This window comes from Populus euphratica, unplaced genomic scaffold (assembly GCF_000495115.2).
Source record: "Populus euphratica unplaced genomic scaffold, PopEup_1.0 scaffold31.1, whole genome shotgun sequence".
Classification (NCBI taxonomy): domain Eukaryota; kingdom Viridiplantae; phylum Streptophyta; class Magnoliopsida; order Malpighiales; family Salicaceae; genus Populus; species Populus euphratica.
In genome coordinates this window covers 3,766,210-3,792,619 of record NW_011499850.1, presented here as the reverse complement: position 1 = coordinate 3,792,619, position 26,410 = coordinate 3,766,210, and the positions used below count along the sequence as shown (strand labels likewise).

The following is a 26,410-nucleotide window of genomic DNA, read 5'->3' as shown; positions in this document are numbered from 1 at the left end:
CTAACCCCCCTTAGCCTGAGGGTGCATGAGAGCCTCTACTGCTCCCGGCCCCGGCTCCGGTGCCCCTTACCTTGAAGGAGGCTTAAGCACAATAGATTCTGTTTAGGGAGCCCCCTACACTCAGGCCAAACGAGGGTCTATCGCGTGTGTGGATGCTTGGACAAATTTCTCAATTCTCGGGGGACATTGATGGGTGGAGGGAGAGCAGCCTCTCTGCCTAACTGAGAACCACGTTAAAGAATGAATTTAATTCCATAGCTTAAGTTCTTATATAAAATTTTCAAATATAATTTATATTGTTTTCTTAACAAAATATTACAATTTTTCTCGAGTTTCTTAACTTTTTATCTGGGTTATCACAGCAATGCCCTTAGTCTTTCTCCTAGATGGTTCAACAAGTTGTGTAAAAGTCATTGATTTCTGGTACCAAAGATACGTGTTAAGACCGTTAGAAGTGACGGCGATTGGTATAAATCTCCTATAAAAGGAAACCCTACCTCATTCACAGGTAACCAATACATCAAAATAGTTTTGTGAGATAACTTCTGAGTGTTTATCAAATAAGAAAATCACAGCAAGAAGACATGGCAACTGCTACCCGTGTGCTGTTTTTTATGGGGCTTGTCATCAGCCTGGTCTCAGTAGCTTCTGCCATTTCCGGGACTGCCACTTACTACAACGTTTATGTTCGTGAGTATTCTGATCAGAATCATATAAGACTTTGAACATGTTTCTTTATATTTTGAGAAATTCAGAATAAATAAATGTGTAATGATGTAGCTAGGCATCGAGTCAATGGTTAAACTCATTCATTCATTTATTTTCTGGGCAACACTACAGCATCTGCATGCTATGGATTCCAAGATCAGGGTGTGATGATAGCGGCTGCAAGCGATGCACTTTATGCCAATGGTGCTGCATGCGGGAGAATGTACAGGGTGACCTGCCAAGGTCCTACAAACGCCGGTGTTCCTCAGCCCTGCAAAGGTGGCAGCGTCACTGTCAAGATTGTTGATCGATGCCCATCCCCCGGATGTCAAGCGACCATTGATCTATCTCAAGAAGCCTTCTCTCAGATTGCTGACCTTAACGCTGGAAAAATTAACATTGATTACACCCAGTAAGCCTAACTTATCACTTCTTCTAGCTAGTCTGTATATTTATTTATTTAATTTGTTTCTCTTACGTATGAATACAATTCTTGGTTTTGATTTACAGAGTTTGAAGTCATCAAAAGAGAAATTACCTTGAAGCTACCAGCAGGGTGTTGGCGAGTAGAAATTAATAACTGATATTATTATTGTTGCAATAAAAAACATCATATGTGGAAAATCTGACATTTTCCAATATATTATGATATTAATTTACTGAAATAATACTTTTCTTGCTGGTAGAATAAAATTACACTGGAGGACTGCTATCTCTCTTCTTGTCTCGTTCAAACACTCGATCATATGTGATTCTCTACTGGATAAGCACCAGAAGTCTCTTTCAAGCAAGCATGTTCATATTAATGATGAACAATTCTAATCTTGAGATTAGCATCTTGAAAAATTTATGAAATTATTTTTAATGTAACAAATCATTATAAAAAAATATATATAAAAATAGAATTAAAGTTATAAACGAATTCCAACTGAGGATCGAAGTCAAAGCACTACGTACCAACACCTATATTTGCTAGGAAATTAAATCTCTACAGTCGCCCCCTCTCTATGGACGAAACTAACAGGCACTGTCTAACCCTGCCAATCACAAGGTAATTTTATAGATCAATGTTGTAATAAAGTACGTAGTTATTCCCTACTTGCAATTATGGATTATTAAAAATGTAATTGCTAAATTAAGAAAATAAATTTTGTTTCTTTCCATTAGAGTGTCATTAGCCAACTAACCCTTGTTACGCCGGCCCTGGGTTAAATCAAAAGTTAATCTTTAATGAAAAAAGATAATAATAGCAGGTTCTAAATGTACTTTTGGCAACATGAAAAATCTTAACCGTGAATTGAAAAGTAAATCGTGCATCCAATAAGGTAAATTATAAATTATATGCATTAATAAATAATTAACAAAATAATTAAAATATAAAGTGGAAAAATGAAAAATATATACAAATAAAATATTTGATTTCGAAAATAGCTGCTCAAAATTCTCTTTATTTAATTATATGGTAATAAACTTATTTTGAGTAAGAAAAAGTAGTGAACTAGAATTTTGTTGAAAAGAAAGTAATTTTCTAATACAAATTCCCCTTTTCTTATCAATATATTTCTTACATAAAAAATATAATGTTTTTTATTAGCTATGTTCCTTATTGGATAATAACTCAAAGCAATTAAAAAAATCAATGAAGGATAAAAAAATACATATTTCCTTAATCAAAACCCTTTTATCTTATTAATGGGTTCTCTTTTTTATTTTTATCAGAACTATTAATTATTTTGTAACTAATAACTCATCAAAATCTTAAAAGAAATTTTTAATAAAAAACCAAAAAAATAAAAAATTAATAATTTTTACATGAATGTATTAGAAAAATAAGCATAGCTAACTGCTCACGAGCTACTGCATGGAACAGTTTTTAAGCTACTCTTTAATTATGTAATTATACGAAACTACAAAACAAAACATAAAAATAAAAATAAAAAAACACATACAATCATGGAAAAACATTTATATATATATATATAACAAAATCTTCTTTTCTCATTCTTGTTTTTTTTTTACAACAATTTTTTTTATTTGCAGGATTGTTCAATGAGAAATGAGTAAAAGGAAATGAAAAGGTTCAATTTTTAAGTAAAAAACTAGCTTTTTTGTCAAAAAAATACAGTTGGATTTTCTCTTCATAAAAATATTTTTTTCTATTAATGTATCTCTTGTTTATAATTACCAATATGATATTTTAACTAAAAACATTGTTTTTGAAAAAAAAGATTATTAAAGCAAATTTTAAAAAAATATCAAAATAGTATTTTAATATTTTGTGTTATTAAAAGATTAAAAAATCATAAATGTTATAAAATCATGTTCCAAATATATTTAAACATTTTAATAATAAACATTGATTTCAATTGAATTTTCATAAATAATTTATTATTAGTATTATTTTTTAAATAAAAATTTATAATAACATTTAAGAACCATGTCAAAACATAAGAGTAAGTGAGCCCGATAAAGTATTTTGAAATGTCTAGAAAAAAACGAAAAAGTAAAAACAAAAAAAAAAATCTTCACAGGGTCAGGCCCAAGGTTGTTAAAAATATATTTTTGACACGACATAAAAAATATAAAATAAACTCGAATCGTGAAATTATTAGAAATTTTTTCAAGAAAAGCCTATTGTCCCAAATTCAAAGAAGATGATACAAACAAAATAATATTATAAAAAGGAACAAGCATTACCAATAATACTTTTATAATCACAAAGACACCATAACACCATCCCACGCAAATTAAAAAAAAAATCAATGCAAACAAAACAATATTCTAGAAGGAAACGAGAATTACCAGTAATGCTTTCATAGACAAGGACATTAGTAACTAGTTCCTTCATACTCAACGTTTGTTCGACACCGTTGTAAAATTCATTATGTTCAATCACCAAATAGTTAAAAAAACCTACAAAGAACAAAAAATAGCATGAAAACCCACAAATCACACTTATCAAGAAAATCAAAATGCACCTCAAATTAACCTATATGTTGATTTTACAAAAGAAATTATCATAAAAAAATTGATTTTATTTTACAAGTTTGATTACCAAACTTTGCTTTTACTGTAATGACACCTAACCTAGCAATAATAATCTACTACAATGTGCTCCAACAAGAGTTCAAACATTTTGACAATCTAAAAAAATTATATAGACCGACCTCCAGCTATGACAATATTCAAGAAATTAGTAAAAACTAAACAAACAGCTAAAATATTCTTCTAATTTGGGGTTTTAATCTACAATCAATGTTATCTTTAGAGTTTTTCATTTTCAGCTAGAAAGCTAAAGCTAAGCTTAACATATATGAGGACAAAATAATAGTGTTCTCACATGGTTTCACTATTATCTTCCAGAGTTCCACAAACAAATCCACTAACAAGAAAAAAAAAGCAAAAATCAAAACTTGAAAAAAACCTAAACCATCATTTTTTCAAGTATTTTTTTTAAGGCAAATAAGGCATCTCAATTGGTACTTTTAGCATGAAGCTTGCTTGGCATGAATTACTGTTGAAATAAGAGATGCCACATTATACGTAAGGATCTGAAGATCGCCCACTCATCTTTGCAAGAGTAGATCACTGAGTTGGAAAGAAACCCCAACCACTTTCTAGTATAAGTCTCTACTCTTTCCCTATTAGATGGTGCAGCTAGCGGCTAGTTCTATGATTTGCTGGTTCTTCTCGACATGGCTAAAAGCTCTTTTTTATCTATTATGTGAAACTGCCTTCTTTGATTCAACCGATCTTATTGAACAATCTATTTCAATAACTTATTATTATACACAAATCAATTGTTGTTTGAGTTTTGCTCATACAGAGACAAGACTCGGTAAGTTGTGGAGGGAGAGCACGCTTGAAGAACTCTTTAGATTTGAGAAAGGGAAAAGGAGAGAGTAACTTTGTGACATAGAGGGGAGATAGTGAATTTTTTATTTCATTTTTTGTCAAACTCGTTAACTTGGTCTGTTTTCATTGAATTTGATCAAGTTTGTTTGATCGTTTTCAAGTTTTTAATGATTTTTCATGTTATATATATATATATATATATGTTAACTTGTAAAATCATATAATTTTACAAGTCAACTTCCTATATTGACAACATTAGTCCGGCCTACACATGTTTAGTAGGCCAAGTGCTCGTGCGTCTGACACCCAGACATGCATGCCTCATCTTGTTTTATTTTAAAAAAAATAAACCTATTTTATTTAAAAAAAAATAAATGATAAATAACATGTCATATGTCTTGATTTAAAAAACCAAAGCAAACTACTAGCTTTTGGAATCCTCAACCTCTTTATTCTTAATTGTGTTAACCAGGTCAGCAACAACTTCATTTTCTTTTTTATAAAGTGATTCTTTTTTTAGTGTTTTATGTAATTTATGGTATGTGTAGAAAGTAGCATGAAAAAGGATATAATATATATACTCTCTTTAAATCAGTTAGGAATGGAGAGGGAGAAAGAGGGAGGAGGAGAAAGGAAAAAAGAAAAGGAACGGAAGGAAAAAGGAGTGAAAGAAGAAAAAATCAAAATGTCTCATGTGTTTAAAACTAATAATAATCTTCTAAACTTCTATTCTAAAAATATAAAATATTATGGATATATTATAAAATAATAAATGAAGTTTTAAAAACCCTTACAAAAATACAATAAATGAAATCCATATGTTATGTGAATATTTTCGAATCCAAAGATCATTTTATCTCTCTATCTTACCTGGGAACAAAAGGAGTACCAAGCAAGCAGTGCATATGTTAAGATTCTTCAAATTAATCCAAGTTAGGAGCTTTATCTATTCAAAGGCCTTCCAATTCTTTTTGCAAGGAAGCCTAGAAAAAGCTGTTTGCTGCGCGCTTGAAATATTTCCAAGGATTCTCCTGCAATTTTGTAGACATTTTCACGGTCTTTCCAGTGTGGACAACGCTTATAATTGACATCGTAGTCTATATATAGGATCTGGCCCTGACTTCATGCAATTTTACGTGTCGTGTTATTGGAAATTAATAAAAATTAATATTTGTTGAAGAAGTCATTAATTTAGTATGTTGTTAAAAGTAAAAAATACAGCGCAACTCGTCCAATCTTGAATCCTAAGAAACTCTATGTTAGCAAGAAATTAAAAATGAGGTATAGGAGAGAAAGCATACCTCTTTTGTTTCCATATTTCCCCTTCCTCTTGTTCTTCTTCTTCTTCTTCATCACCCTTGTCCTGTCCTGCCGGTGGCCGTGGCCAGATGGATCTTCAATCGAATCATACGTTAGGAGGAGTACATTTAAATAAAACACAGACGAGAAAATGCACAAGCATACCACCAAATGTAAATTCAAATGGTTGGCTTCAAAATGAACACTCGCTGACCGCTTCATTGCCAATATTGGAGCTGCATATGTTTGCAATATTTCTCATCAGCCATGGTTGTCATTTCATTCTTAAGCGATACGGCATCCATATCTTGGTTTCGCAGGTTCTTGTACGTCTTTATTATCCTTATTTCTTTAATTCCTGTGCCTCTCTTGTCCATTTTTATTTCTGTAATGTAATACAAATTGTGCATTTCTTTCTTAGAACCATATGGGATGGCCAAAAAGTGATCATGCCGTGTATATAGGGATTAAACTATATGAGATTGCCATTCTTTTATATCAAGCAGATTTCTTCTTCATGTACATGTTTTGTTGGCTTGTGAATTTTTAACACAATCTGGCATCAAAGAATTTTACTAGTAGCTTAATTTTTGAATGTTAAATGTTTGTAACTCTCAATATGAAAGACTATATGATAGAGCAGCTCATTGCAATTATTTACTGCAATTTTGTGATTGATTTGTGTTTTAGGCTGGAGTGATCGTTGGAACAACAGGCCTTGGACAACAATCAGATTACACAAGGATCTTTTTAACTGTTGACAGTAAACAAATACTTGGCACATTAGCTGGATTGGGTTACCAACTCTTTGGATTTATAAATGGAATTAAGATGGATATAGCCTTGGTAAGAAAAACAGGGAAAATGGCAATCTACAGTGGTATATTATCTATGGTGATTCCTGTAGTACTTGGTGGGGTAACTGGGAGGATGGTCAGCAAGTACTGGAATCTCGACAAACTAGATAGGCTCTCACTCATCTTGGTGATGTTGGTGCAATCTATGACTCCATTTCCTGTCATCTGTAGCTTCATCGGTGACCTTAAACTGACGAATTCTGAACTTGGCAGACTTGGACTGTCTTCAGTGCTAACCAGTGAAATGCTGACCCAGGTTATTGCACTAGTTGCTTTCTTTATAGGCATTGCCTACAAGCAGCGAGCACAAGCAGCTATCGAAAGCGTTGTAATATCTGTAGCCTTTCTTGTTGTAGTTTTATATGTGGTGAGGCCGGCAATGTTCTGGGTGATCAAACAAACACCCAAAGGAAGGCCTGTGAAAGATTTATACACAGACATCATCATTTTCGGTGCCTTGGCTTCTGGTGCATTATTTAATTATATTGGTCTAAATGTGTTCCTTGGATCACTTGTTTTCGGATTAGCTGTACCAGCAGGACCTCCACTTGCATCAGCTGTAGTCGAGAAGATCGAATGCATTGTCACTGGAGTGCTCGTACCTCTTTTTATGGCCATGTGCACGATGGGAGCAGATCTCCTAAAGATCGATTTTGATGACTATATACTGAAGAGCACTGCTATCGTCGTCTCTGTAGTCATCTTGGCCAAATTCGGTGCTTACTTGGTACCTCTCTTGTATTTCAAGTTGCCAAAAAAGGATGCCTTGGCACTTGCTTTCCTGATAAGTACCAAAGGAATCGTTGAGCTTGGCTCGTTTACTTACATGAGAGAACTAGGGGTATGTTGACCAACCTTCCATGTTACCTGTATTAATTTTTGCAGCATTATTAATTGTTCATGGTTATTATATATATATATATATAGCATCTCTAACGTCTAACTTTGCATTATTGTTTTCTCATTTTGTTTTCAACTTGATCAAGGGCAGATTCTGACAGAGGGGATGTTCGCTTTCTTGGTAATTACAGTTCTATTGTCAGCAACGATCTCATCATTCGTTGTGAACTGGGTTTATGATCCGTCAAGGAAGTATGCAGGTTATCAGAAGAGAAACATTATGCACAGCAAAGAGCTCCGCATACTAACATGCATTTACAAACCAGATAACACAACCATCATCATCAATTTTATCAAATCCTTGTTAACTATACAGAGCCCATTTTCTGTTAGTGTACTTCACCTCATCAAGATCAGTGGCCGAGCCTCCCCTATGTTCATTTCTCACCAAATTCAGAAAAAAACGATCTCTCTGCACTCCATCTCTGGGAATGTCATTCTCTCTTTTAAACACTTCCAACAAAATTATCGCGACGCTGTTTCTGTAAATGTCTTCACAGCAATCTCTCCACCCAAATTCATGCACGAGGACATATGCACACTTGCATTGGATGAACTTGCATGTTTTTTAGTGCTTCCATTTCATAAAAAATGGCTTGTTGATGGGTCTGTTGAATCAGAGGACTCTACTCTAAGGACTCTAAATTGCTGTGTCCTTGAGAGAGCACCGTGCTCTGTAGGGATCCTCATTGACCGTGGGAACCAAGTAAAGTCCATTTTCTTGGAATCATCAAGAGGGTCATCCCTATTTGTTGTTGTGATATTCTTCGGAGGCAACGATGATCAAGAAGCTCTTGTGTTAGCTAAACGCATGTCCCAGAATAGGAACATCAGCATAAAAATCGCTCGCTTCATTCCCTCAACTGATGAGCTCGAAATTAATCGGGATAGCATGCTAGATTCTCAGGCGTTGAACTATATTATGCATGACTACACAGAGGATGAAACAGTGGATTACATTGAAGAGAGGGTAAGCGATGGCCTGGAAACTTCAAAGACAATTCGATCTATGCTAGATAAATACGACCTTTTTATTGTTGGGAGACGGAAAGATATACAAACACCACAAACAGCAGGTCTTGACGATATGAATGAATACCCAGAGCTTGGTGTCATAGGAAGCCTGCTCGCATCTATGGATACCACTGAAAAATATTCGGTCCTGGTTGTAAAGCAACAGGTAGCTTTGTAGAGGTTAGATGATCCATGTTAGTTCAAATATTAAAACATCATCTGTGTTCCTAGCTCCTATAGTAAGTATATCGATGATGAAATATTTCATATGTTAATTTTTATGTACATAAAAATTGCTAATGTTCTCTCTAAAAAAAGATGGCTAACTTTTAGCTATTTCTGATTCTTGTGCTTCCAAAATATTAACCTTTCTTTGGTCATAATCAGATGAAAGCTTGCTTGCTATTTAAGACCATAGCGATGTCATTTTTCAAGTATGAAACCAGAAATTTTGAAGATAATTTAATGACAAACACTGCAACCATCATCATTGTAGTCATATTGACCAAATTTAGTGCTTGCTTATCACCACTCTTTTCTGGTGCTACAAGTTGCCCAAAGCTCCAAAGGGCATGCTGAGCTATATCCAAAGAGCTATACCAGAGATGGAAACAGTGTAGCAAAAATTCTTTCTATTAACATGGATTTACAGGCTAGTAGATAATACAACCAGCATCGTCAATTCCCTTGAACACAGAGAGTCGTGTTTCTGTTTGTGTACTTTCACCTCTTCAAGATCGGCCGGTGAGGCTCCCTTCTCTTGATCACTTCCGACCAAATGCAGAAACAAAATGTCTTTAATGCTCTCTTTCCGAGAATGTCATTCTTTCTTTTTATCACATTCAGCAAAACAATTCTGAGTTAGCATACGTAAAGCATCCTCTTCACCTAAATTCATTCACGAGGATACATGCGCACTTGCATTCGATGAACTTGCTTCTAGTGCTCCATTTAACAGTAACAGTAACATTGACAAAAAAAATTCAGCTTTTCACTGTGTTGACATTGTTCATCCGCTCTAACGTTTCACTGTTCATAGGCAGATTTTTCTCCCGGGTCATTAGAATTTCAACTTCTTTTCGCTTCGGTCATTGCACTTTATTTTCTTCAATTTAGTCTTTAAAAGTTTTGTTTTCATAGTCCTGTACTTTTTTTATTTTCTTTGGATTCCATGCTATCACGCATCCAGGATGTCAAAGAATGTTCCAGCATTAAATGAGAGGTTGATTTTACATAATAGAATTTTTAGTTATTGTCAGGAAACAAAAAAAGAGTTCAAAGAACAAGGACTAAGATTAGAATTAACAAAAATTAACAGCCCTTCCCCCATCTTTACACTAAAGGTGCATGAAACTACACTTACTCAAGTTTTAACTTCTTTTAGCTTTGGTCATTGAACTTTATTTTCTTTCAATTTGGTCCTCAAATGTTTTGTTGTCATGGCTCCATATGTTTTTTATTTATTTTCTTTGGATTGCATGCTATCAGGCCTTTGGGGTGTCAAAGAATGTTCCAGTATTAATCAATCTTAAATAATAGAATTTTTAGTTATCATAAAAAGAAATAAAAGAACAAACACCAATATTAAAATTAACAAAAACTAACAGCCTTTTCCAAATCTATATTGTTCTAAAAGGGTGTGAAAATAGACTTATGTTCCTTAAATTTTAATTTCTTATTGATTTTGTTCTTATTGTTTTTGAATTTTACAATTCGGTCCTAAACTTTATTTTTTTATATTTTAGTATGTAAATCTTGAGAGAGAAAAAAAAGAGGATAGCATGGCCCACATGTTGGGCCTTGCTTCTTTTTTTTTTTTTTAATTAAAAGAGAACATATCACTTCTTTTTTTTAAATTAAAAGAGAACATATCACTCGTGTAGTTTAATTGCTTTATTTTTTGACAACCACAGGGAGTAGAAACTGACAAGAAAATTGGATTTGAGTTTTTGGACCAAGCCAATCCACTTTTCACCTAAATCTTCACCTCAAAATACATAAGAAACACACTACAAAACATCACATGCTCTTTAAGTAGGAAAAAAATATTAAAAATATATTAAAAAAATCAAATCAAGGTCACATATCTTTCCAAGACCATGCAATTAGGCTAGAAAATGATGTAATTTATGGAAAAAAATAACTTAAAAAACTTTAAAAAATAAGAAAAAAAACTTTTGAATAAAAAAGACTTCGCGTCAAAATATTAGATTCGTCATTATATGTCTCCGTGTTTTTCACTTTTCACTGTGGTTGCTATCATAGAATTGTTCTGGTCCTTAATAAAATTTAAAAAATTGAATATCAATTTGAGCTTAGAATAATGTAATTTTAAAAAAATTAACGTGTTATATATTAATCATGTTGTGTTTAAGCCATGATCAAGTTAACTGATATTTTGACTGGATCTGGTCAATTGAACCGATGAATAGATTACGATGAAGTTGTCGAAAAAATTCACACAAAAATGAGTTCCTGGCCTGTACTGATTCTGTAAAAACAAGTCACTAGTGAAATAAAAAACACTTCAATATTTAAATTAGGATTTGAGTTTTGGTTGCTCGAATAACAAGTAGAAAAAAATAGAAAAGATAAAGGAAGAGTCTTATAATCTGGTAAGTATAACAAGCAAAAACACAATAATAATAATAAATTGTTAGGAACGTCTACCATAAATATTATCTCTCTCATTTTCCCCCTTCCTCTGTCCATTATGCCAGCTCTCCATATGGCAAAAATTGCAAAGATTGCTAGATAGAACAATCCGGCAACCCACTGTGGGTAGCTCCACAGAGAACGCAATAAAGAATCACTGCAGCCACCTATATATCCACAGTAATAACACAGAAACATACACTTGTCTCTTTAACTTTCCCATAACCAAAATGTTGCAAAGAGATGGTGATGTTCTGAAAAACAAAGAGAAAGAATAAAGAGGAAAAGATAACAAGATGCTTGGAGGCTTGGAATTAGGTGTAAATAAATAAAGGGCATTGAGATAATTGAATAGAAACTTGATAGGTATAAATAGAAAGTTAAAAATAAATAAATAAATTTGACTAGAGAGAGAAAGAGAGAACGGAGCAATGAGAAGAAAAAGAAGATGAAAAGGAAAATGATTGTAGAGATTAGGTGTTTATGATAAGGTTTATGTTTTAATAAGGTTTATGATAATTATGGGTTTTAGCTTTGATTTCTTGGTTTTGTTAAGGTTTAGGGTTTAAATTTGTATTTTTAAAGATTAACTGAGGAATTGAATTGAATGTAGGTAATAAATTAGTTGATTATAATAAGATGGGTTGCAGTGTTATAGAATATTTGATATGGGTTTATTGATTTGCCATGAGTTTTTAAGATTTTTAGTTTATTTGAAATTGATAATTGGAAATCTAGAATCATGATAAATTGATCGATTGTTTAACCTACCAGATTTTGATCCGTCAGTTGGGTAGAACCAGTAAATTAGTTCTTGTGTTGTATTTTAATAGATCGGTTGGTATATTTCAGTCAACCAATTAGGTTAAATTAATTAACTTAACAGAGAGGTTAAATGATTTTTTTAAGTTAAGTCAGTTTAGGTTATGTTTGAGATTGATCGGGCAGATCATTTTCAATTTATAATTACATTTTATTTTTAAACATATAAGATTATAAGTTATACTCTAAATTAAATATGTTAAATAGATTATACATTTCTTTGAAGTATTTTTTTAATATGTCTTTTTTATATTAGGATAATTATAATATCCTACCTGCAGGAGATGAGTATAATTCCTTGAACATCTATTTTTAAGACCTTTCGTTATTAATTTAGATGAATAAATAATTTTTTATATGTTATAAAATTAGTATAATTACTGAAATTATTAATATAAAATTGATTATTGATGCAACTATGGAAAAGGGACCCTTATAGTGTCGTGATCAAAAGTCTTCACAAACATTACGAGCTGTTGCAATTCTATTTTTTTCTTGATAGTATTTTTCAAGTTTATTATTTTTCTAGTTAGAGTTAGAGATTTTATCTATTATTGCTTCCCTAGTTTCCTAGTTGAAATAAAAAATAATATGTTTATATTAATATTTAACGGCTGAATGAAAGGAACAGAGGACATGAATTTTTGACCAAATAACAACTTTGAATAAAGTTTTCATTAGAGTGATTCCAACAAACACAGAGAGATTTTGTGTCTTACCCTATCCTTGACTCTAACGTAAGGTTGATTCAAGAATTGCACCAATTATGCTTCTTAATAATTTTTATATTGTTATTTATTTATTGTTTATGATTACTTATTAAAATTAGTTTTTTATTATGAAGTATTATGTACCCTTGAATTGATAACTTGTTATTTATTTGATGTTATAAGTTGAATTTTCAGATGTAAATATATTTGTTTGTTATATATAAAGTATAATATCTCAATCGAAATTTTTATGCTAATAAAATAATATTAGTTTTTATGCATATTGTATATAAAATCCTAATTGATCAGAAGAGTTACAAACTTGTATGAATTGATCATTTCCTAACATGGAGCTCCATGCTTATTTAATTTTGATTTTTTAATGAATTTTATTTCATGATATTCTTGTTATGGTATATTTAAAGAATGTTTTTATAAAAACTTAACATTATATTTGTTATATTTGTGTATACATGTATATTTCATATTATTATATTATCTCGTGCATATATATTAAATGTTATATACTTACTAAATTGTTAAAATTATCCTCACATTATTTATTTTTTATGTTTATAACTTGTTAGCAAGTTATTTTTATTAGATATTTAGAACCTGTTTTTTATAATAATTAATATTATTTGATTATATCTAATTAATGCTCTATAATTATAGTTTATATTATATCTTGTATCAAGAAAATTACATTATTTTTTAAAATTAATTTTATTATTAGTATTGTAATGAAATCTAATTGAGTTATTTAAAAAATAAATTTATATATAAATTCCGATACATATAAATATAATATACAGAGTAAAAATATCTTATCTATATTCCGGATCATAGATCCGGAAATCAGGTCTGAAAGAGAGCAGAGTAAGAAATAACCAGAAGACTCCCTCATGCATGCCTGCTACAGGGCATATATATATATATATATATAGAGAGAGAGAGAGAGAGTAGTAACAGGGTTACGAGGTAGTCTACGTATTCATATCTTTTGTCTTGTAAGGAGGTTCTTTTTCCCGTGTTGGAAAAAGAAATGGACTTCAAGGAGATAGAAAAGACACTGACAATTCTTGACCATGTGTGGTCACATCACAAAGGTTGTGATGATTATATGGATTAAAAGCTGACCACTGAGATATCCTAATTCCCAACCTACTTCTTCTTACTATTGTATTAATTATTAATTTTCTACTTTGTATTTTCGAAAATTCCAACGGCAGTGAACGCCTCTCGTAATATACAATTTCACTTTTCTGATTTTTTGAGGCGTTGTTATCACAATATTTTACCCTCTCTGTTATTCAGTGGGAGAGCACTTTCTTTTCTTTAATTTGGACTCGGCAGAAGCTCACCGACAATTATTGGATCCTTTGGTGGCCTTTTGTTTTATTAGCATATTTTTAAAAAATATTGAATTAAATAACTCAATTAGAAATATTTTTAGCAAAATAAAATAGCATGCCATGATCAAGAGACGTTATATTTATAATTTATCACTATTTTAAATAGTAAAATCTTAAAAAATTATTTAAAGAATAGAAGTGAAGAGAAAAGAGATTGTGATATAATTAGTATCATTAAAAAGTTCTTTATAAAGCAAATCTAACAAAAACAAAAAAAAAAAATATTAACAATGATATAATTAGACCATATTTATTGCTTAAAAACAATGGATGACTCGCTCGTTTTTTGCTGCAAATATGACACATTCAAATCATTATTATTGATTTTTTTAATGTTATTATATTCATCTCGTAAAAAAAATTTAGATAATACAAGTAATATTATAATAGAAGTTTTGATACATCTTTAAGTTTTTTTCTCTTCTCTCTTGATCATTTTAATTTTTTTGTGGATGTTATTATTCTGAATAATAAAAAAACTATAAATGTTGTATTTCCTAACGCAACATGTATACAAAATGTGTCATTTCAGCTTTTTTTATTTATTGTGATGCATTGCTAATATCTTTAATTTATTAAGCTAATTTTTTTGAAAAAAAAATCCCCTTTGATGCCAATGAGATTCTATACAGTTTGATTGACTTTTAGGAGTGCGAGATATAAGTTTCCTGGCACAGAATTGTCCATTACACTGGAATTCCTTGCTTCAAATGTGACGGGACGAGATGAACCATGAGAAACCCTAGCTAGCTCTATTCTCTTATCAATGAGAACTAGCTTCAAAACTTTACAAACACACGCAATGGATAAACACACGTATAAGAAAAACAAAGAGATGCAGGGAAAAGAAAGGACAAGCCCAAGTTCTGTTTTATAGCAACCAGCTTTTGCTTGCAAAGCTGTTTTATGTTTTTGAAGCAGCCCGTAAACCGTCAAAAGATATCGTTTGGCAGTCTATCTAACATTGGACGTTGTGTATGTTATCATTCGTCATTTCTGGGCTCATGTCCAGGTGTGTATTTAGAATTTTCAAAATATATTAATAATATTTTTTATTTTTAAAAAATTATTTTAAAATTAACACAATAATTTAAAAATATTAAAAATCTATTAACTCAGAATAAAATAAATATTTTTTTATTTTTTATTTTTTTTAAATACAGCACAAACACGCTCCAAGAAAGCTCACATTACTGTGACAGTCCATATATATATATATATAGAACCAGCCATCCCATGCTTTCTTGACACAAGGGTTCTCAACGTTTTTCATGCACCATAAATCTATAAAATGGAACAAGTATGTGAAGACTCGTTGTGTGAATTTATGGAGGTTCATGTTAGAGTCTGGTTTTTTTTCCTAAGCTGCTGTTGCTGTTTTTTAGTTGAAATGCACATGCTTTTTAACCTAAAACGTAAAAGCAGAAGCTTAGAAAAACGGAGCTTTATACTGTGTTTGGAAATTTAGTGCGTTTGGGGTTTTTAAAAATCATCAAATTAATCAGTGGCGTATGCTACTATTTTAATTTAATTGAGATTCGAAATCTCTCCTCTATATTTGTAATTAATGTTCGACGGTAGATTGGAAATGCCAACAACTTTTTTAAGGTTTCAAAATTAACACAAGTATGTCAAAAGGTTATGATCATTTACTATATATAAGGTGAGTGTATTGCCATTGCTTATTGTTAATTGGCAAAAATAGCATTGTGTACATTTCAAGTAAACGTTCAAGGACCGCATTGCTACTGTACTAAGTATTGACAGGGCATGAGGATGGACGCAAAATAATGATCAAGTCAAAGAAGTGTTGTACAAGAGAAGGATCGATTATCTGAAGTAAAAAGACACAGCAAAGACTGCATGTTACCCCTTTATCCTGTATTGATTGCGCACCCATACTGTTGGTGATACTTCTCTTTTCTATTTCTCAACGAGTTGAAAATCCGAGCCCCCATGCTTCTCATTCCTCTCGAATTTACGTGACTTAGAGGGTAAAAGATGTGAGACAGATGAGAGATAGAGAAACAAAGACTGATGCATTTTGTGATATAATGGTTGTTGAGTCACATTACTGACTTATCTCAGTAACCTACTTCCCAGACAGACCACTATCTTCTCTCAAATCAGTCAAGCCCTCCTTCTGTTGTTGATGATCCTAGACTACTCAGAGAGAGAGAGAGAGAGAGATCCTTTTAGGCTTTTTCGGGTCCTCTCAGTTGATATTTTCTTTAACACTTGCAGGGACTTGACGTGTTATGGGAATGTCAGCCATTTTTGTGTCACATTTATTTGCATCTCCTTTTTTCACTACATAAACCACATCCACTTCTTCATCGAGTAAATCCTCCATAGAAAACCAAATGATATCAATATATATGTATATCACAAAGTTCCCCTGTGCCCTTTGCTTGTCATTTCTAATTTCTCATGCCTTGTGCCTTTCTTCGTGAGGGATCGAGCTCTTCGTGATGGACTCAAACAAATATCCAGCCTTACCTGCAGAGATTTGTAAAGTATCGTACCCCAACCATGGTTTTTATCATAAGTGGAAAACGAAGCAGAAGTTTGGCTTTTGATGGTGCTATCTTACCTGAGCTTTTTTTATTATTATTATTTTTAAATAAAAATTAATTTTTTTTCTTGACCTTGCAAGACTTTGTACATTTTCTATAATTGTTCTTAGTTATATTTTTTTGTTATGTATTTAGATTTTTAGTTTTATTTTAATTAGTTAATTTGTATTTTTATATGTTTTCTATTCCTCCTGAGCTTTATTAAGTTTATAGAATAATGTTAATTTTATTAATTTAATATGTTACTACTGGAGTAACATGCAATATAAATTCTTTCAATGAATTATCTTTTCCCTTTTTTCTATGTTTGTTGTGACTTTCTAGAGATATTGCTTGCATACATCATTATTTCTGATGGTATTTTATTCTCAGAATCAACCTTCTGATGGTTCATGCATTAAGCAAATGCCAGTATCGAAAAAAGAAATGAAGTAAAAGGGTTTGCAGATCAGGATCATCTCCACAATTTAGTAATCTCTTAAATTTAGGAAGCGGGTGTGCGTGGAAATTTGATTTATTCCATATTGACTTGTTAGCAGATGGTTTTCAATTAATCACAAGGAACTTTGGAAATTGCTGCTCAAAAAAGTGAGGCTAATTAATCTGTTTTTGTAGATTTCGCGCTCCGTATCAGGAGATATGCGTCTGCATAACTTCAACAAATGCTTCCTATTTTTTTTGTATTTATTTGACCGTCACCTATTGTAATGACAAGACTGTATCCGCATAATCTTCAAGGAAAGAGATGATATCATTCATTTAGGTTAGTCAGAATTGTTTCTTGGGTTTTTTTTTTATCTGATACAAAATTCAGGGTTTCTGAGTTGGAGTTAATTATAGGTATTTGCTCAAACCTTAACTGCCTAAGCAACCAGCTAATAGCCTGATCAAGATTCTGATTCCATGTTTACAAGCTAGGAATGCTGAAATAGTAGCGTCTAAGCGAAAAGTATTGCATGGGCAGTGCTTTAATTTTCCAAAGAACAGGCCAATGGCTTGGTTTCTTATGCAGCATCTATGTTAAGCTAGGGCAATGATCTTACGTGCACATATGAGCAGGAGCATTATCACATCAATACAGGAAATATTTATGTCTGCTATAAATTAGTGTGTGATCTTGAGTTCTCAAAGAAGATGCAGGAAATATTTAGGAAACTAATCCGACCAAGGGAGTTATTGAATGGATTTCATGGATTGTTTAAATATTTAAGTTTCTTTTGAACTATGTAATGACATTTTAGTAGGGAACACACTTTGATAAATTAAATGAATTGTTTGTCTTTCCCTTTTCTCGAGGGAGCTGGGAAATCCCTCTGGTTTTCCATGAGCGAATCTTTGTGCCTCGGTGGATCGAGCTGTTGATGGTAGCTGTTTTTTGCATGGAGCTGTATGTATTTATCTCTTTTTACCGCCTTTGATTATGAGGTGCGGCTTGCAAATCTTGTTGATGGAATTTGTTTGAGATTGTAAAAGTAGTTATTTTTTTATTTAAAAATAAATTAAAATAATTATACATTAAAACTGTTTGAAAAACAAACAATAATTATTTTTTAAAAAAATAAACAAAATGAAAAACAAACGAAAACTAAAAAAAAAACATTGCCTAGGATTCACCTTAAGAAATTCTTCTAGTTAGCTAGTAGTTAGATGTTTTAAATGCCTAGGATTCGCCTTGAGATATTCTTCTAGTTCTAGCTAGCTAGTAGCTAGATGTTTCAAAAGCGTTTAATGAGAAGTGCCTGCTGCGTGTGGTCCTTCGTGTGATGATGCCCCAGATGCCAAATGTTCTTTTTTTCTTTTTTGGCCCTTTCTGAAAATTTAGAGCTCGATTGTTTTTACTGTTAGATAATATTTTATAAAAAAATATTTTTTTTGTTTTTAAATTTGTTTACATATTAATATTTAAAAATTAAAAAAATATTAATTCAACAGTGAAAAATATTTTAAAAAGATGTCATACCGAGAGAAAAGGTCCATGTTCGTTTTTACCCCATCATGTGGCAGAAAACAATGATAACGATAAAACAATTAATAACAAAAATATAGACGGGCAGGAAGTCATTGTTAATTGAAATTCAGATTGAAGAATAACCTGCAACGCTTTGGAAGTTGCTTGCAAGCTGTTCCAAGGTTTTTGTCCACCATCCCATCTTCCAGGTAAGAAGCAAAATATAACTGTCCAGTGATGAAAGACGGACTAGAGCAATGACATTAATTTGATTCATTTGTACGTATTGCCGATGCTATTTTATATATACACACACCCAATAATCACTGCCAACCAGAACTTATGATCTTTAATTATGGACAAAAAGGCAGAAAAAATTCATCACGGTTGAAAGAGGCGAACAGAGCTCTCAAAACGTTAGCACCCAGTTCCTGTAGTTACATATTGATTGAGTGCAGATAACCAAGACCTCCTGCGCTCCGTGTTAGAAGTCGATTGTCTAATTCTTGATCTTGAACACCTGACTAGGCATTCACGCAGGTTCCGATCAATAGTACAAGGAACCAAAGATGGACTTGTATCTGAAGTTCCCATGCATCGGCTGGCATTGAAATTCATTGACGGAAACTTCCGGCAACTTAAAGAGCGGAATGAAGATGAAAGCGGGGAAATTCTGGTGCATTGGAAATCAGGCTTGCAGAGTAGGGTTTTCATTGAAGTGAAATCTTGTTCTTCACCCGAACATGTGCAAAATGATAGAGATAAACTTGTTCTGGCAATAGCTTTAACCAATGGCTTTGTTCCAGGAAGCTTGACAAATGAAACTATGCCATGCCGGCAGAGAGGACAGGCAACTGACCCTGTTGGGCCTTGAGCAACAGTTGAGGTACAGATTGCAGAACAAAGATATAATGCACATCGTGTGCAAAATTCATGTCTACAGCCTGCACAACATTTTATTTTATGTGGTGAAGGCATTATTATAAATGACGAGAAAATTCAGTAGAAGCACACAAGGAAAAGATAGTGAGAATATATATATATAGTTTGGCATCAGTTACACAAATTTCAGCTATTATTTGGTGACACGAAACACAAAAACACCATGAACTCGTCAAATACCCTCGTAACTAATTGGAAATATCCCAAACATCAAGGTTTTTGTAGAATTAAAAGAAAATTACAAATCAATGGATATAAGCAATGGTACACACGAAATATGTAAAGAAGTACTCAGGTAAAAGCCACTTGATCAACTATGTTATACATGAAATAATATGCAGTAAAATCATCCAAGGTTTGAAAGAAAATGAGTATGCTCTAACAGCGTAATACCTAGACTTATCTGTTACCTGGAAAATTACATTGCTGTAGATGCTTTACTGGATGAATTGTTCATGCTGAGTTTTAATAGCCTGGAATATAATTCTCATTTTCCATTAGATTTAAAGGGACTGTCACAGTTGTTCTCTAATTATATACCTTGTACCTGAAGACTTATAATCCTAACTACCACCACCAATGTACATGAAGGTGACAGACCACTACAATCTCTATCTGCCACTACTGCTATATAATATCACCCTCATCCATCACTCTTTACAAAGCCTAAGAAATGAGTATCCAGCTCATACCACCACTTGGATGGATCCAGAAACATAACCCTGTAGAAGAGGTGTCGTTCCCAAATGTTGAAATGAAAATTTTTTATTTTCCAAAAACATGGGAATTCAAAGTTTTGGTGCAAAAAATGATCATTCAGAGTTCCGGATTCATCTATATATGCATGGGCCAAAAGGCTACATTTATGTGTATGAAACACACTGATGTTAAGAGAGAACGTTTTAAGATTCCACTTTCCATCTTTTGGCAACAAAACTGCAAAAATTAGAGAGCAGAAAAAATTTAATTGAAAAACAAGGTTCTGGAAATGGACTCTGGCGATACTGCTACCCTTCAGCATTTGCTTTAAAATGATAGCTCTTAGGTCTCAAGCCCACAACATTTTACTCCACAAGCCAAAACAAATCTATCATTTGCACTATACAATAGCTTCCAGAAAGGTAGTACATGATACAATAACTTTCCTCATTTTTTCCAATAGTTTTACTTTCACCATTTCCGCTTGACAATATTAGTTCCTTTCCAGACAAAAACATTTAAGGAGGGAAAACATGATAGAAAATTGGAAGCTACTAACAATTGATAGTAACATACCTTCTGCAGCAACTGTGCACTTCCTTTCCAAACAAACCACACATGCATCCTCACATGTAGGGAGGGAATCATTGTTCCTCCATCCACATTCTCTGCAAATGGTCCCAACAAAAGATAACATTCCTTGATTATATAGTCAACTATTGTACTTAGGAAACAAAACATTAATTTCTGTGATTGTAAATGAGACTCTAAGACCTAAAATGACCATGAAGAAAACTTCATGCAATGTATATGATTTCTATTACATGGAACTCAATCTGGACTACAAAAGTTCTGCAAATGACGCTCTAAAAAAACTTCAAGCAATGTGATTTCATTCATATGCAACTCAATCTGAACTAGAAAAGTTCCACCACATATTTAATAAAAAGCCTTTTCCATGAGCATGTCAGCGGTTAACATCATGTGCAATAGTTTTATTCCGCAGTGCTTCTAGGGGTCTGCATTTTTTGCAAATGCCACCCTGATGGCAGCTGCTAATTTGGAACTTAATTGAAAGTCACATTATCAGCCAGGCAAGATGTTAACACACAAAAAGATACTAAAGGCAAGAAAAAGCTTTCAGGAAGCAAAGACCTTGTAGTGTACACAAAAGTGTAAAATTCAGGGGTCATTGTGATTTTATGTAGCAAGTCACATGAAATGGTATATGCCAATACATTACAGTAGAGTAGCCAATAAAATATGACAAACTGTATTTACCTGGCAATTTTGACAATGCTCATAAAGGGAATAGATAGATATGAAGAAGGACAGATTTGAGACTGGTTCCCTGGCTGTGAGCTAAGAATCTCCTCAAGTTCATTTCTGTGCCACGAACGAGCAACCATCGAAGGAGTCCACCTTGAATCAAACAAAAGAGAACAAGAGGTGTTTTAACACAACGATGTGGTTTATCTCAATAGAATTTATACAGTAAATCATACAATAAATGGGCAATTGGACATCCAACAGCTTTGGACATTTGTCCATCACATCATTTTAAAGTACAGATCCATCATTGCAATGATATAATTCCAAATGGAATGATTAGAATGCCCAGATTTTACTGATCTTGAAAACTAATTATGTTCTGCTTGATGTGTATTATATTGTTAACACGTAGACTTGATGTTAAGTAGAAAAGAGTTTGAGATTCTCATATTACTGCTAGTAAAAATCATAATCGTTGATTAAGATCAAATATAATGCAAAAAAGGCACATAGGTGTATAAGGTGAAATGAAGCAAGCAAGTTTTCTTCTGAAGAGTGGCCATCCTCACTTGATAGACATTGGTAAAACCACAGCTACATTCTAGAGAAAATTCAAGGGGAAAACAGCTTCACTGACAATGCCAACTTGTTAAGAATGTTTTATTTGTAAGAAATGCACAATGTTTGCCAACCCAAAATCATTGTCACATCCCCAACAAATTAATATTTCTACTGCCCACCCTCCTATCTAGGCACAAACAGTGTAGGCATACAGACCAAAATAACAACTGGTAAAGGAAAACATTTTAATTGTGTGTATATGCCATACCTAGTTTAAAAGCAGATATAATATCATTGAAGAAAGATTCAAGTAGATGCCACGTGCAAATCACTATATTATTATATACATTGAACATATGAGAGTACTAAATCCAAAAATATGCCACATGAGATTCATACCCATTTGCATTCTCAGCCGTCAAATTAGCACCCCTGGCAATCAAAATCTGAAGCACAACACATGATCATGACAGATTCAGCATATATATAACTCATTTTCAGTTTCATAGTTTTCTTCTTTGTTAGGAAACATACTTGACAACATTGTGGATTTCCACCACATGCAGCATAGTGAAGAGCCGTGCTTCCAGCACCTGCAAAGCAACAACCAGGGGTAGACATTTAAATATTTGGCGTTGCAAAGCAATTTAGCCCAGAATACTAGTGCCCCGTAACCCATAGGTACTAACCTCGTGCCTATAGAGAAGGTATTGATAGCTGAATAATGTCATTAAAGATAGGATTTTGCTTATGCAACTAAAATCTTGGAATTCCACAGATTGATTTGACATTTTGATAACCGTGTCCTTTGCTATTTTGATTTGGGTGACACAGAATCCAATTCCTCTGTATACTGTATTTACTGAGTTGCAACAGTGGTTTGAAAACAAATTAATCAAATGGCCTCCATTTTAAAAAGTGTCTTGGTCTCTGACTACGTGAGAAACTGAGCAGGAGAAATTAATGAGCATTGATGGCATAAAACAATTGCTCTTGTATCCATGGTAGAGAATTGTGTCACAGTTTAAGTAATATACAAAAATAAGAACTGCAAAAAAGGCATTACTTTTCCTCTACAATTAACTGGAAGTCAGCCTAACAGTGCAAGCTCAGCTATCATCACTTAAAGTGAAATGGGATCACCTATTAGATCAATAGTAGTTCCATCTTCCACAGTGACCTCATAAACGGAAGCTCCCAAGTCCAAGAGTAACAGCACGCTTTCAACATGCCCATTTAGGGCTGCCATATGCAAAGCAGTTATGCCTCCATCAGCAGGTCTATTGATTACATTGCGAAGAGCACTGGTGCAAGCCCAATGGCACAACTCAGCAAACAAAATCATAATAAAGGATGATAGAAGTGCAAAGAAAACTAAGAGCTGAAAGTACCTTCCATCAAACTCAGAGATGGATTCATTGTCCTTTGATCCCTTACTTAATATCTCCCAACAATCAGCTATGCTAGGTATATAATCTGCAAGGAGGAGGCGTATGCATCGAGAATGACCGTTCAAAGCAGCCAAGTGAAGTGCAGTACCCCCATTAAGATAATCTGCTCTGTGAATCTAAAATCCAATACTCCACAAATGTCACATTCATGGTTCCTAAATCTTCTAAGCTATTCATGGTTAATGAAGTATGGTCTAATTGACTTGAAAGTAATACATACATTGGCTTTAAAAAGCATCAAAGTCAGCACAACCTCCCAGTGACCATGTTGACAAGCTTGCATCAAAGCAGTCTGTTCACACAAATTAAAAAGAACTAGAAATTGTATTATATCATAGAGATGTTAACCTGTCTTGAAGTTTCTCAAAATACCTAAAAGCTATATGAACGGTTGCTTCAAGTAAATAAAAGCTAAAATACCATACAAATAAAGCCTAAAAATTCCATTTGAGGTATGATGAAATTACCTGACCACGATAATTCCTCAGATTGATATCAATTCCAGACTCAAGCAAGAGAGAAACTATCTAAAAACATGTAAAATCACCATCACCACAACAGAGATGACTCAATAATTGCTCAATTTAAAAGATTAACCACAAAATACCTCATGGTGACCCTGAGCTGCAGAGTAATGGAGTGGAGAATTTCGAACACCAAATGTTGAGTACCTTGCAAGCCTTGGATTGTATTCCAATAAAGCCTTAGCTTCTTGAATATCCCCATCTCTTGCAGCCGAAACCAAACGTTCTCCAGAGGCAGAACAACCAAGTGAATTGCCCATGATGCTCAGAAATTTCATGATTTCTGGGAAGAAGCAAGATTGTTTTTTCTAGCTCCAAAGCAACTCCCTTGATCTTCCACCAAAAAAAAAAAAAAGTAAATGAGGGCTTTTGTATCCTCAGCCCCCAAACTATTCACAAGCTTGTTTATACATGACAGAACATAAGGAAAAGGGAAAGCGTTCCTCGTACCTATCCAACTAATAACAATCCAAAATTCGAAAAATAAACCAAAGAATTGGTTGCAACAGTCATAATCTCATTGACCTTTTCATAATACCAATGGTGAATCTTGAGAGAGACAAGGAAAAGGTTAGAAAAAGACTGCAGTTGGCATCCAAATTCCAAATGAAAGAATTAAAGCAGGGTCTCTTCAACTACTGACTTGAGAGAAAAAAAAGACAACAAAAGAAGCTGAATGTGACTCTTTATAGCTTAGTTAAAGATCTCGTGAATTTCGAGAAACCAATCCAATAATTCAACAACGAATTCACTAATCAATTGTCAACACCATCGTATTTACTTCTTCACCAAAAAGAACACAACAACTTTCAAGCTATCCGATTCTCCTTCAAATTTCAAAATCTCATATATTCTCCCTCAAAAACACAAATTTCCAATGCCCCAATTCCATAAACTTCCTAAAGATTGAGAATTTCAAAAACACATCTCCTATTATGCCTCAAAGAATCAAACTTCACAAAAGAACGTCCAAAACAAGGGAAAAAATTAAAACAGAACTCCCCAATATTAACTTCTTCTTCCAAATTTCACTCAAAGAATCTCAACGTAAAAAACCCGGATCAGGCATCTCTCCTAATGAGGAGATAAAAAAATACAAGAGGAAAGAAAGCTTGATCAAAAGTAGAGAAGAAATGGCCAAGTATTTAGGCAAAAAGGAGCTTAAAATAGGCAAAATTGAAAATCGCAAGAGATAAGAAATTGAAATGGGGAAAGACAGCGACCTTTAACTACAACTTTTTGCCAAAAAAATAAAAATAAAAGAAAGAAAGAGAAAACATGAATGAAAGGCGTGTCTCCCATCAATGGATGGATTCTTGGCCAGTCAACTTCGTTGTTTTTTTTCTTTTCTTTTCTTTTCTTTCTTTCTTTCTTTCGTTGCTTGCATAGCGCTCTCTCCCTCTCTATTTCTTGTGGAGGGAAATTATAGAAATAAATTAAAAAATAAAACAGCTCTTGGTTTTATTTGTTATTTTCTTGCTACGATTACAAATATCACAAATTAAATATAAACATGTGTAGTGTAGTGTTTTCAATTTTTTGCAATCATGTTTTGACTCAATTTTTCATTTCTTTTTCATGGCGACTAAGGTTTGAAAAATAATACAAATGATGAACATTAATAAGAAAGATTAATATATATATATATATATATATATATATATATATACATGAATGGATAAAGTAAGGAGACTCTCAATAAAATCTAGCTTTAACATCTCAATTCAAGGCTATATTTATTTTATTTTATTTTATTATTTAGTGTTAGTGTTGATTGATATTGCTCAAAATTTTTTAATAAAATTTATTATGAAATATCTTTTTTAAGTTATTATTATGTTTATTATTTCTATTATGATATTTTATTGTTTTTTATCCTTTATTATAATATATATATATATAGAGTATGTAAAAATATGGTTGTTGTTATTTTTTTAAAATATTTTTTATTTAAAAATATATTAAAATAATATTTTTTTTATTTTTTAAAATTATTTTTAATATCAACACATCAAATTAATATAAAAATATCAAACACTGTTATCTATTTTAATCAAACTACTCAATTTTATTACAGAAATTGTAACTCTTGGCATTTGGTTCATAACAAAAAGTTTTAAGTCATATAAAAGCACCAAAGTTAATTGCATAATAAAAATTTTTCAAAGGCTTCTATTGTTGTTGTATTTTTAAGCATCCATA

At 32.6% G+C, this 26,410-nt stretch overlaps 3 protein-coding genes across 5 annotated transcripts; 2 read left to right on the top strand and 1 right to left on the bottom strand.

Moving 5' to 3' along the window:
• The first annotated feature begins 485 nt into the window (after positions 1-485).
• LOC105121256 (EG45-like domain containing protein) lies at positions 486-1,416 on the top strand. The gene is made up of 3 exons (XM_011019820.1): positions 486-690; positions 841-1,120; positions 1,219-1,416. The coding sequence occupies exons 1-3, from the start codon at positions 585-587 to the stop codon at positions 1,223-1,225; spliced, it is 393 nt and encodes a 130-aa protein (XP_011018122.1). The 5' UTR covers positions 486-584; the 3' UTR covers positions 1,226-1,416.
• Positions 1,417-6,104: 4,688 nt separating this feature from the next.
• LOC105121255 (cation/H(+) antiporter 4-like) lies at positions 6,105-8,811 on the top strand. The gene is made up of 3 exons (XM_011019818.1): positions 6,105-6,188; positions 6,553-7,560; positions 7,711-8,811. The coding sequence occupies exons 1-3, from the start codon at positions 6,105-6,107 to the stop codon at positions 8,809-8,811; spliced, it is 2,193 nt and encodes a 730-aa protein (XP_011018120.1).
• A 10,166-nt stretch (positions 8,812-18,977) lies between these two features.
• Positions 18,978-25,577, bottom strand: LOC105121254 (probable E3 ubiquitin-protein ligase XBOS32). Of its 3 annotated transcripts, XM_011019816.1 has the most exons (11): positions 24,659-25,577; positions 24,292-24,541; positions 24,152-24,211; positions 23,905-23,976; positions 23,625-23,800; positions 23,377-23,537; positions 22,768-22,826; positions 22,633-22,679; positions 21,682-21,822; positions 20,977-21,068; positions 18,978-19,703 (listed from the first exon to the last, which is right to left on the bottom strand). In XM_011019816.1, the coding sequence occupies exons 2-11, from the start codon at positions 24,484-24,486 to the stop codon at positions 19,177-19,179; spliced, it is 1,530 nt and encodes a 509-aa protein (XP_011018118.1). In that variant the 5' UTR covers positions 24,487-24,541; positions 24,659-25,577; the 3' UTR covers positions 18,978-19,176. The 3 variants fall into 3 exon arrangements, with proteins under 3 accessions (XP_011018118.1, XP_011018117.1, XP_011018119.1); XM_011019815.1 differs by having other exon boundaries at positions 24,292-25,577; XM_011019817.1 differs by lacking the exon at positions 24,659-25,577 and having other exon boundaries at positions 24,152-24,207; positions 24,292-24,370.
• Positions 25,578-26,410: the final 833 nt, after the last annotated feature.